At 37.6% G+C, this 13,359-nt stretch overlaps 1 protein-coding gene across 7 annotated transcripts in view; it reads left to right on the top strand.

The window, feature by feature from the left end:
• The window catches only part of NIN (ninein), a 54,310-nt gene extending 42,630 nt beyond the window's left edge, over nucleotides 1-11,680 (top strand). For 4 of the 7 annotated variants that reach the window (XM_032187665.1, XM_032187671.1, XM_032187663.1 and 1 more), the window contains 4 exons: nucleotides 123-221; nucleotides 3,845-4,036; nucleotides 9,635-9,748; nucleotides 10,859-11,680. In XM_032187665.1, the coding sequence (XP_032043556.1) occupies nucleotides 123-221; nucleotides 3,845-4,036; nucleotides 9,635-9,748; nucleotides 10,859-11,068 (615 nt within the window). In that variant the 3' untranslated portion in view covers nucleotides 11,069-11,680. Of the gene's footprint in view, nucleotides 1-122; nucleotides 222-1,354; nucleotides 1,416-3,844; nucleotides 4,037-6,096; nucleotides 6,144-7,156; nucleotides 7,592-9,634; nucleotides 9,749-10,858 lie in introns of those variants that run through there. The other 3 variants (XM_032187667.1, XM_032187668.1, XM_032187669.1) reach the window with 3 other exon arrangements.
• Nucleotides 11,681-13,359: the final 1,679 nt, after the last annotated feature.

Here is a 13,359-nt window from a genome sequence, read left to right as displayed (position 1 = left end):
CCAAATACCTAATCTTTTAATCGTGAATCGTCTGGATGTGCAATGACTCATGACTTGCATATTGAACACAGCAGATGAAATGAAACTACTGCCTTTCTAAGGAAACTGCCTGTCTTTCGTAGATCAGCCAGATGAATTCTCTTGAACATGAATTGGAAACCAGCTCAGAAAATGAAGGGCTGAGAAAAAAGCAAGTCAAGCTGGATGATCAGTTAATGGAGGTACTGTTCAATAGGTGTTGACTGTACTGGCTGTAGTGGGGAGGTTTATTGCTATCTCACTGAATTTGTGAATTTATTTACAAAAAAATCCTCTTCAGGGGGAAACTGATTGAAACTAGAAGAATCGATCCCCTCTAATAATAATAATGTCATCTTTTATGATCAATAGTAGTGTGACAAACAAGTTCCTATGAAGTAAACTGGTTTATCATAATTCATGTAAGATCTGATAAGAAGTCAAATAGTGAAGAAATTTGCTTCTGTGCTTGAGGCAAGGCTAACATTTTCCTCTTCCTTCCTGAAACATGTAACCTCAAGTTTCTTAACTAATATTTGCATAATGCTGCTCTTAACATAGAAACCTGTTCTTATTTACTATGGGAATAATTTGCTGAACTGAAGCCTTGCTACCTTATCTACAGCATAATCAAATAACAATTTATGCAACTTGCTTTTAATCTAAAGGCTTGAGTGAAAACTTCAGTTGAGACTCTTCAAAAGCCTCCCATAAATGTGGAGGCTTGTCTGGTGTTGCTGGAGATGGATTGTATGTTATGGGAACTGCTTAATTCTTAGGTGATCCTGGTTACAGGAACAGAAATGTTTAACTAAAGTTGCTGTATCCCCTGTGGTCAGGACTGACCTGGGAGCTGTCTCTGCGACTTTGTCTGTATTTGAGTCTAAAACATAACATAACCCCATCAAAGCTTTGGCATGTTCCATAAATTAAAGTATCTTCTAGATGAGACTTTTACAACACTGTTAAAAATATCTCATCAAGTGAGTGAATGGGAAACATGTTATACTGAATATATTATGCAATTTAGCTGTAAAATTATTAATAACTCAATTGCAAAAGATGAGATCTTGATGAGTTACTGACTCGTTTTTATATCCTGTGCTTTTATGTGTTCTTAAATATGCTTTGGGAAAAATCCAGACACTTAAATCCTTCAGTACAAACATCAAGTGTGGAATTACATTTCCTCCCAAAACTTTGTATTTCACACATGCAGGATTTTTGTTACTTCTGATAACATTTTCCCAACAGGTGTGTATAACATTCACTTAACGCTTTGACTTCTAACTTTCTCTTTTGTGCCTGTTCTTTTGTTCATGGCTAACCTGTCTAGAGCTCAGTGGTTGGAACTAGCAGAGAAGGGTGCAGTTCTCTTTCTGAAATAGTGTGCGAAGGTAGAGCAATCATTTTCAATGTACTACCATAGCATGGAGAAAACATTGTCTTTTATGGATTTCTATTCCATGTGTCTCTTAAGCAAAGAAGCCACTATTCATTTTAATGTAGTGTTCTTTGATAGCTGCCCTAATTTGGTGTGGCTAGCACATTTCTGTGATTTGATTCTGCAGGCAAAAAGCTGCATGTTTGTAAGGCATTACTGTGAAAATTGAGTAAAGACCAATTGCATCCCAAAGAATTAAACTGATCGTAAGAAAATGAAAAGTGGCTCAACCCCTTCCTTCTAACCCAATGCCTGTGAGGCTTGAAGGTGTTCTCATGTTTACCTCTGACATCCTGCATGCTTTTTGACCAGACAAACGTTTCCTTAATACCTGATATGTGACCGCACTCACCCTAATAGTCTAGCAAATTCATTACTGTTTTACTTCCTTCCACAACTGAATATGGCAAAATACATTGTTTTCATTAACTATGCCACCAGTATTTGTTCTGAAGATGTTGTTAACATTTATTGATTGTTTCATCAGCACTTTCATTAGTTACTCGTGTGTTTTACAACATCATACCAGCATCATATGAAACCCTAAACAAATTCCACTGAAATTTCATTATTTACATAGCCTGCAAAGGACCTGTTCTTTTGCTGACAAGTTGATTCAGGAGAACCTACTAACAGATTTTAAAAAAAGTTGTATTTTCTAAAGTATTTTTAAAATATTTATAATATTTAAGTTTATATTCTATTTACTTGGGCCAGCAGAGGTGAACAGACACTAACATGGCCAGGCACTGACATTACCACACTTCAAACAGGCCAATACTATGTCTACATTAGAGCAGTACCCCTGATACCAAAACTACACCATTACGAGAAATGCTTACAGTTGATTCCATTATAGATGAACTCAATAATTGAACTATGGTTACTAATTGAGCCCTTAATTACAGCATTTGCGAAAGGAAAAGTAATACCACTAACATAGTCTCACATACCTTTTCCTAAGGGACCAGAGTAATGGTTATGAGATAATGAGGGAGAATTTTATGATACGGTTAAATGACTTTTACAGGAAGAATGATCTTTACAGGAAGAAAGCATTAATCTTATGCAAATTCAAGCTGCAAAATGGCTTGCCTGTAACATCAGGGGTTTTACTGTGTAGTTTAAGGGGATTTTTTAGTATTATGACTCGTTACAGCTCTGAGATAGTCTTACCTGGATTTTATTGTAGTTTGGAAAAATCACACAATTTCTATTCATAATATTGTACAAAAGTTCATCTAATTCTGGGATAGTTTATCTGTCTCTTCTAATTACAATGCTACCATAGTGAGGTAATTCCAGAAGTGCCTGACTTCTCTACCCACTTTCACCCAGTAACTGTCATGGCATTGCCTGGCAGCAGCACTTAACTAAAAGATGCGGGAAAGCTAAACCTTTTCGAACAAGTCTGTTCTTAAATGCTCTTTTTGCTACAGCAAGGATGATTATGAATGTGAATTATTACATGTGAGTGGCCTCGTTGTACTGCTACAGAAACTTTTTTTTGGTATAACTTCACAAAGGACACCCAGTATGTGCAAACTCTGTGTTGGCAATAACTGCCTTTTATATAACAGACTTGGTACATGCAGTAACTCTCTTAATGAAGGCAAGACTTAAGTTGGGAATTAAACTACTTTAGGTTACTACATGCATGCATCTCTCAAGGACCCCTCTGGGTACACTTGCTTATGCAGCACACTTAGGACTCCAAAATTTCTATCAAGCTCTGCTTGTGGTGTGGCTCTAAATGAAAATCATAAAATGTGCTGAAATTTCTACAGTAGTGAACATAAAGGTGTATGGGATACTAAATACTGAATTTTGAATATAATGTAGCAGACAGCATGAAATTACTTGAATTACCATACACAAAAGGAAAACAAGTTTTCTATATAGGGAACTTATCTCTCCATCCTAAATTAAAGACTAAAAATGAGCAGCACTGCTGGACAACAGCCTGCCTCGTGCTAGTGCTTTTATTTGTAACTAGACACTATTTTTGAAAGAGTTGCTAAGATCAAGGTGAAAATTAAAAAGGAATATTCACGTTAAAGCTCACCACAGGCCCGTTTAAGTTTGCCGTGATTTTATCAGAAATTCAGTGAATTATAGTTCAGGTCTGAAATTATGAATCAAAGTTCACTCTCCTTTAGACTTCAGCTGTAGAACTACACATAGAGAGGCATTTTTTCCATTGGAAAGAGGAGTTTTAGCTTCTGTTTCTGACTTCAGGGTTGTTTCTCTCGTGTACAAGGAATTATTTAAGACTAAGCTGATGTCTAGCGAACCATGTATCGTGCAAAAGAAACTCTGAAAAACACCTTGTGTGAACTGCAGTGCTGCTTTCTGCTGATGGCGATGTGTTTTGCTGTTCAGATGCTCCACTCCAGCAGCAGCGTGATGCTTAGCCAGCCGCCGCACCCCTGGGAGCTCCAGCAGCAAGGCTGTGCCGTGGTGCCCAAGGACCAGTTCCTGCAGCTCCAACACCAGCTACTACAAGCAGAGAGGAGGAGTCAGCGTCTTCAGGAAGAACTTGAAAGCAGACCCTCTGAAACAAACATGCAACAGGTAAAGCCCTCGTTCCTCTGCAGGTTATAACTTTAGAAGGGTGTTCAGTTAGCTGACTGTTTTTTTTTTCATTTGGATGAGATCCATTCTCTGTTTATGCCAGTTCAAAAATTAAAATTCATCCTAACAAAGGTTTGTTTTGTACATCTTTGACATTTAGCATATTTAGCTTAAGCCATAGCTCATTTCTGACGCCCCCTTCTTGAAATAAAATCACTCCTATCCACATTCAACTGGCTTTTCTCTTTCTGATCGGTGTGCAGTGTTTTTAGTTTTTTCTTTACCTACTGTCCATGTCTGGAACCATTGTCTTGAAAAACACACTACATGTGCAACATCATATATACATCAACTATAAAACATCCGTTTTGGCAGTTCCTGTCAGAAGGAATCCTACCGTCAGATGTAGTAGAGCATAATACAAACAAGTAATCCCTTTTATAGGGTCAGCCCATCTGCATTATTTGGTCATGACAGGACATTGTTTGGACAACACTGTTCCTGTTATACAGAGACTTCATCATTGGCATTTCTGAAGGAAAACAATCTAATTCCAAGGAAGAATACAGTCATTCAGCATGTTGGGCTGAATCACTTCTAATATTTTAACATGTTAAGTTATAGGTAAGAAGCTTATAGGTAAGAGTAGTAATAAGCTCTGGTAGAAAATGTTGCATTTCCCATAAGAAAATAAGATTTTAATTAGGCTTGCCAAATGACTTGTTTCTTCAGAAAGTATCCAGATCTCTAAAGCCTCAGCTCTGGCCATATGTCTTACAATCAAGTTGTATTATCTTATATGAAAAGATAAATAAAACACTGATGTTTTTATTAGAAATACAAGTTTCTTAATCTGTTAGCAGAAAAAAAAAAAAACTTTACATTTTACACTGGGTTGTTGCATTATAAAATATAAATAAAAATATATATGTATAGCAAAGTTCAAGACTGAAGTTCAAAAACCTCTGACCATCCATAATCATACCATCATGCCATAAATAGGATATTTTTGAAAAAAGTTATGGAGAAAGAATATACAGTAATAGTTTCTAAAGCCTACAAAACTTGGAGTAAGATTTTATTTTTAATAAAGACATTAAATTGAATGCTTCTCCCTCAAAAAAAGGAGCTTAGCAGCAAATAATATAGGATAAGGAAAAAAGCAATTATAAGGTTCTCTCACTTTCAGCTGATGGAAATGCATTACCACAGGCTAATGTGCTTGGTCGCATACACTAGAAAGCAGAGCATGCAGTTTAATTTTGAAATCAATAAAAGCCATCTTACAGCAGTAGCATCTGCAAATGAATGGGCTGTGAATTGCATTAGGAGTCATTTTGTAATTTTGCCTTTGAAAGCCTGAGAAACAATTTGAAAACTAGTCACATCCTGGAACTCGTAGTCCTACAGATGCATTGCTTAGGTTTCCTGTAAAAACCTTTTATCCTAGAAGGTTTCATGAAGTTAAAAATCCTTTTAAAGAGGTTTTGCAAGTATTTGCTGTCAATATACTTGATCCTTTTAACTTTTTCTTTTTATATTGATTTTTGCTTAAAGTGAATGGGTATCAACAAGCTCCCAGTTTACGTCTCCTACAGCTGTTTTCATGAGCTGTACTACATAATTTTCTAAAATCGTTAAACATGCATTCTATAGCAATTAAAAAAGGCTAAATTTGTCAGTACTTTAAGCTGAGACAAACTAAAACATTTCTCTAAGCACATCTTCATTTAATTCTCATTGATTCTTTTTTTTTTTTTCCTTCACCATCATTGGCTGGATATTAGGAAAAATATCTTGAAAAATATCTTCACTGAAAAGGTTGTGAAGTCTTGGAACAGGCTGCCCAGGGAAACAGCTGAGTCACCATCCCTGGAGGTCTTCAGAAAACGTGTAGGTGTAGAGCTTAAGGATGTAGTTTTGTGGTGGACTCAGCAGTACCAGGTTAAAGGAAGGACCAGATGATCTTAAAGATCTTTTCCAGTCTAAATGATTGTATGCTCCCGATTTCTAGGGTTAACATCTAGTTGAGCTTATGTCCATTTTAATGTTCCCTTTAGCATGTTGAAAAATTGCACCCTAATCCCTCTTCGTCATCCTTTCACCAGTGAGTACAATGTCAGGTTGTCCATGTTACTAGGTGAATTTAACTACCTAGTTTTGCTGCTACTGCTTTGCACCTTGCAGCTTTCTTCGTTCAGGTATCCCAAGTTATCCTCCTCTTTGGAATTCCTGTGTCCTCCTCATGCTTTGCAACTTCCATTTGCTTTCTGATTGTGGTGGTCTGTGTTCTCATTTGTATGACAGCCAGTGTTAGCTGTTGTCCACCAAGGTTACAATTCAAGCTTCGCCAAAATAAAACTCCTGGGCCTTTTCTCCTGTGGTGACCTGTCTGCACTCTTCTGAATTACAGATGACTGTGCCTGCTGTGCCTAGTGCTGTGATCCCTGTTGCACAGTAGCAATTGCTGCACTCCTTTTCCCTTTCCCTTCTCCCTTTCCTTGCTCAATAACTAGAGCTGTGGGCCTGTTAGTGACCCGAGGTTTTCCCGAGTTCCCTTACAGCCTCTGCTAACCCATATTTTTGTTCCCAGTACTTTGAGTTGCTCAACTCCCCCCTTATTCTGGTCTTAAGTTGAAAACTCAAATAACCTCCGACCCAACAGCTTGTTCTGTCTCAAGAAAAGACTTGCGACTAAGTTTAAAATAGAAATGCAAGCAAGTTTTCAAAGGAGGTCAGCTGGACTGCATTTTTCACAAATGCTATTTGGCAATCTGTGAGACACATATAGCAGCAGATAATTTCCTCTTGAGAAACTTAACTGCTTTGCTAATTGCACTTAATTACTGTTATTGATCTTAATCCCCCAAAAATGTGGATAAACCCTCTTCAGAGACCTTACGTCTAGGAAATGCATCCTGAATATTTCCTTAATTGCATTTGTGTAGCGCTAATACGAGTATTCAGAGAAATATGTGATACTCTGCATGCTTTCTTGTGTGTTTTATGTCTTGTGTTGCTTGCTTAGCTTGTATCGGTGGTTTGCTTTAAGTAAACGTACATATTTAAAAGAAAATCTGGATATCAGGGTGAAGTATCCCACTTGCCTTCTTTCTCTAGGCCTTGCTACCGGAGCAGCGAGCAGTGCATGCAGATTCCTACAGGAGGATCGGGCACCTCTGACAGCTTGGCTGCTTATGATCTCATTCCTTACCATGATAAACACACACAAACACACGAACTGGCATAAGCTGAGAAACTTGAGGATCAAATGTTGTGCTTTTTTCTAAAAAAAAAAAAAAAAAAAAAAGTCTTCACAGTGTTATTTCCTATTTATTTGTCTAGAAGCTATTTTGTGAAAGTTCATAAGCTGCCCTTTTTAATTTGTTACAAATCATTTCTATTTATGTTATTTAAAATGTGGATTTGTTCAGCGGGGAAAGAGACTATTTTTCTCAAATGGTATTAATTTTATATGAGACTTGAAGAAAATCTGAGGTATTTATACTGCATTTTTGTAAAAGATGTATAAACTTTTTAACAGGGAGAGATGACATTTTTGATGTAAATGAAAAATAAAAATTTTTTTAAACATAATGTCTCTTGTCTTAATAGTATCAATAGTCTCAGCTTTATGATGAAGAATTAACAAATTTAGACAATGTCATTGTTATTGAGGATTATTTTATCAGGACTTCACACTGAGGGCGGTGAGACCCTGGTGCAGGCTGCCCAAGGCCAGGCTGGATGGGGCTGGGGGCAGCCTGGGCTGGGGGCAAGGGTCTCTGCCCTTGGCAGGGGCTGGGATTTGATGGGCTGTGAGGTCCCTTCCAGCCCAAACCATCCTGTGGTTCTATTCTATGACTTCTGGGAAAGATTTGTAGCATGGGATATACTTACATGCAGATATGCTCCTTCCCCAGCAGATGTACATGCAAATTTGAGAAAATTTCCAGAACACATTCACATATCTTTCTGTTGTGACCATAAAGTAAAAATAGTTCCAGAAAAGGGGAAAATTATTAACAGCCTTTTTTTCCCCTCTGATGGCATTCCTTACTGATTTTCTTTGGTCTCAAATTACTAGATTAAATGACGTTTCTTTTCCCTAGTAATTTGAGGTCTACCAACGCTGCTTTAAGACCCGTTTTTTTCTAGTTGGGAGCCATGAACCTTTTCAGCTGTTTCCTTTCAATGATCCTTTTGCTTATCTTAATGACCTTAAAGTTAATGTTTGAGCTGGCTTTTCCCTTTAAACATGCAATAATATGAAATCAGGCAGAACCTTCTCAAATTAACTTTAAACCAAATAACCAAATAACAAGGATCACAGACATTGAGACCACTAATTCTTAGATTCCACTGAACTACTCCCTCAAAGCTCCTGTAACCAGTAAGAAATGTTATGTTCAGCCACATTTTTGAATTCCAATCAAATTACAAAAGATAGCTGAAGATAATTTGTTTAGAAAGTCCCTTGCAAATTCTGCAGTTAGTACTTTTATTAACCTGGAACCATCTCCTGTCCAGCAACACTTTAAAACTGCTTTCTGTACAGCTCTCTGCAACTTTTTTCCAACTTTTTTACAAGCAAAGCGTTTGTATAACCCCACACAAAGCCTTAAAGAGTTTCTGGTGTTCCAACAAATAGTATGTTGAGTGGACATCAATCAATCCAAGAGCGTCTTTCTACAGTGGTTTAGATGACCAACTTTTTGAACTGGTCTCCTTCCTCGGGGTTTTTTCATTCATTCTGCCCCCAGAAATATGAAGGTACTTTGGTTTTGAAGGTGTTTTGTTTTAGGGAGGCTAGTGCTTTCTCAAAGGTAATCTGCTCAGATGACTTCCTAGCATTAGCATCAACAGGAAGACAATGACTGTTGGGAAGCGGATTAGAACTCCTTATTGTTCCTGGTTTTTCTAATTTATTTGGGAAAACCTCACTCAACCCCTGGTGTAACAGGTGCTCATGACAATGAGTTACTATCCTCTTAGTTAGATTGTCCATCACTTCACTGAAGGAAAACAGCAAAAGCATGCTAGAGTATTCAGAGGATTATCTGTCTACAACTAATCTGAAGAAAGTAAAAGAAAAAAACAAGTTTGGGGTAACAGCACCCTACTTTTTTAAGATATTATTCCGTTTTGAGGGGTCTTTGGCACAGAAGTATTGCACAGTCAAAGTAATGCCATTATGCCATTGCTTTTTTTTTTTTCTTTACCCCTAAAGTCACTACAAATTTGATTGGTATTGTTTCCCATGTTCAGCAGGTATATGGCAACACCTAAAAACAAGGAAAGGAAGCGATCCAGATCTAATTAGCACAGACAAGACGGAAATTAGAATTTTAGATCAATTTGTCTTAGATCTAATAATCTAAAATATAACTTAGATTTGGAAAAATCCATTAATGCTGTGAATGTCCTTTAAATGTTGCCATAAAATTTTGCTTCCACGAGCTTTTTAATAACTTAGTTGACTCTTTAAAATGGACTCAAGCGTGGATTGCCAACTTTTTTCTTACGCATAAAGTGAAAGAAAGAAGACTGGTGAATGGGAACAGCTCATCATTAACTGATTCTCTTATTGCTTTCCAGGGGGGTCATGAGCAGCTTCTGAAGATGATGGAAGAACGCATGATGGATGTTGAACAGAAACTGAGGCTTGTGAAGAGGCTTCTCCAAGATAAAGTAAATCAGCTGAAAGAACAAGTAAGCATTCTTGCTCTTTTCCCAGCTCTTCCCCATTGCTTCTGTAAACAACTAGGCGAGCTAAAGCCACCAAATCATTCTTGCTGAAAAGAAATTTAAAGTTTTCCTTTCTCTTTTAATGCATCTGAGCTACAGTAGAACGTATTTGCCCCAAACTTCCCCCAAATCCAAACTGGGACTGTATTCACTAATCATTATGTATTTATTTCTCACTAATCATTAATTCATGAATCGTTAATCCCAACAGCCATGCATGTTTGGTATGCTGATACACTTAAAGCTGGGAAACAAACGCCAAATTTGGGCCAAGTATTTTAACTAGAAAAAGTTGCTTAAAAAAGGAGGAAAGCGAATTTCCTGAAGAATACAGATGGGATTAGTGTACAATACGGATTTTTTCCCACATCCTCTGCCCCATTACACCCTTTGCTTGATGTGATTTTGGGGTTTCCATTCTTGCCCTGGTCTGCCTTCTTCAGGAGTTTCCAGGAGCATAGGAAAAGCTGGCTTCTGAACACTTAAGAAGGCGTGACATGATAACAGTGGGGAGAATATCTGTTTTCTACTGAAGTACAGTCTCCTCTCTCATGTTAAGGAAGTGCTACACTGACAGGGCCTTCTGCTAAAGGGCTGTTCCCAAAAGCATGCAGACAAGCGCTAGGTGCTCTCCCTGATTTTACAGGGGGAGCTGGCAGTCCAAACCTCTGTGGAAATATCTCTGGGGGATCACGGGGTGTGTGAAGTTGATCTGTCTTCAGAGGACAAATGCTGTAAAGCAGTAATTATCTGAAAGACAAGTCATTTGAAGCACTCCGACATCTGCACGAGCTTTCAAGATCCTCACAAAGTCTTTCTGGTTTCAAAACATTCACAGCATCCATAAGGACTTCACAAATATATAGTTTTTAACAAATGAAAATAGCATGAATGGGTGGGCTGTCTTCCTTTAATATATTACAATGAACACATTACCTATATTCCCAGCGCTGTTCTTGCTTTTAATTATTCTTAATTTTTCTTTTGCTTTTAATTTGCTGAGTAATTGCGTTTCATTCACAGTAATTGTGTTTCGTTCATTTGCTGAGTAATTGTGTTTCATCCACTATTCAGCTTTCCAAGAACACTAAAGCAGATGCAATGGTCAAGGATCTCTATGTAGAGAATGCACAACTGCTGAAGGCTTTGGAGATGACAGAACAGCGCCAGAAAACTGCTGAAAAGAAAAACTATTTACTAGAAGAAAAAATTGCCAACCTCAATAAAATCGTAAAGAACTTGGCATCCCCAGCTTTTAGTTCAGCATCCGAGTTAAGGTCATAGCAAAGCCATTAAGTATGCCACAATCCCATGCACTTTACTGAAATGTTAATATTTCAGCTTTTCACTATGTTGCCTTTTCTACTGGTGAATTTTAGTTAACAGATGCCTCCAAGGAGATGGCACAGCTAAATCCCAAACCAGACACTGCCAACAGATCTTTTGTTTATTCCCACACTATTTTTCTGCTAAATTTTGCCTAAAAGTAATTTTTGGTATTTAAAAATACAGATGTTTTTCTAGGTTAACTTATTTTGATACTTTGGTTTTCATTTAAAATACAAATTCTGAATTTACTGATTTGGTTGTATCTATCTAGATTGAAGCCAATGTCTAATGCAAACTTATGGTATTGAATTAAAACTTTAAAATTCTTTTCATTTTCTAGGGCACTTCATGGCCCAAATGTAGTAATATTGACAGGTCAGTCTTGAACACTGTCAGTGCAATTGCTATTGAAAGCAAGACTTTACTGTTGTCATCTGTATCCTGCAATCTGGTTCTAGTTTCTGTAAAGCAATATGCTCCACCTTATGCATTAGGCATCTGGATTTTTCTTCATGGCTGTTTTTCTGCAGAGCTCAGAAGAAAAAAAAAAAAAAAAAGGGAAAAAAAATATTAAAATATGTAAATAGACTACCGCATCCAACTAAGCATAACCGTATTTTATCAGAAGAAATTTCCCAGATGGCAAATAAAGACTACTGCTTTTTTTTTTTTTTTTTTTTTTTTTTTTTTTTTAAACTGTGCTGCCAGACAACTTAAAAATTGCAGAGGCCTTAATTTTTTGTGTGAGGAAATTAGTTATGCTAAACAATGGAAGAGTCGCTACACAGAAGTGAAGAAGTGAGTTTATATAACTTGTAAATGGAGTAAAGCAGTGGAGTATGTTTATTAAGCAGCTGGCAGAAGAATGAAGAGGGGGATTTGGGCGATTTCTTCAGTGAAATCCTGTCTTTAGGCCTCGCAGACGTGAACTTTTGCCACTTAAGCAGAGTTCCGTTTGACGTGAGTGATGATTTAGGAAGGTATGTCGTTTGTACTAAGTCCTGATACAGAATCTACGTTTGTAATTAATTGTGAGGAAACATATTTGATGTGAATACAAAAAAACTCAGGGAATAATAGCCTATATTACTTTCCTTCAATATAATACATGTGGATATTAATGTCGCTAGATGAAGATAAGCATGCATTAAGAAGAGCAGGATACACCAAACTGGTTGAGTATTACCTCAATACTCCCAGACCAACCTGCAGTAGTGTTGTAGTTGTGGAGGCTGAAGAGCATCCAGGTTTGTAATGATCTGTAATACCTCCTATTTGACGAGTTTATGAGGCTAGGGAAATGCAAGTGCAACAAGAAGTAGCTGAATAAGAGCCTGCATGCTCAAGCTTGTATATAATGCATTACTACCAAACTACCAACAGTCTGAAGGAGAGGCTAGCCCTCCCTCCAAATGCCCTGCCTCCAGCAGTAAGTCACACTGAAGCAGCGTACATAAAACTGGTGCAAGGGGCCATGCTGGCAATACTTGAAACTGGACCTCTTTACATATGCATCATTGTGGTTGCAGAGGAAGAGGGCAAGGTTCTTTGTCTCTGGGACCACTAGCAAGGTGACACTTAAAATAGTGTTTGTAATGAGCCAGATGTCTCCCAGACACTGGGATTAGACTGCCTGCAAGCTGTTGAGTAACCTATTGAACATTATTTTCGCTTGGTACTGACTAGCATGTGGCTGTAGGGGATGCCCTCTATGTCTAAAGGGTTACCTGCCGCTTGGAGGGTTGACAGACTCAACTATACATACTGCATACGACCTCCTCTTCTCCCATCTCCTCCTCCATCCCTTTATGCAAGCAGTGTAGTGGAAATGGAAATCCAATAATGGAATACCTTAGTAACACAAAATCCTTTTAAATTATTTCACTACTCCGCTATTCTAAAAGCCTGTGATGGTTATTTGTCTGCATAATCTCAGAGATTTACATATCCCATTTTTCACAGGCTGCAAAAACAAGTCACTTTGACAAATTGCATTGGCATAAATTGGAGCTTGCTTTCAAAATCTGAAGTAGGGAGATCTTTCTTTTTACATTAATCACTGGTATCAGTTATAACAAACCTCTGCGTGCAGGTACCAGGGCTGTGTGTTAGCAATATGGTAGTTGAGCTAAAATCATGCTTATGCTATAGAAATTAGCAAAGTTTTAAAATACTTCAGGAAACATAGGTGAGGTTCAGATAATCAGGACTACATATTATCAGCTAGTACATTTTAACGCTCCTTC

The sequence above is a fragment of the Aythya fuligula genome, chromosome 5, assembly GCF_009819795.1.
Source record: "Aythya fuligula isolate bAytFul2 chromosome 5, bAytFul2.pri, whole genome shotgun sequence".
Taxonomy (NCBI): Eukaryota; Metazoa; Chordata; class Aves; order Anseriformes; family Anatidae; genus Aythya; species Aythya fuligula.
Note: the sequence above shows the minus strand (reverse complement) of the source record. Positions and strands in the feature narration are given on the sequence as shown.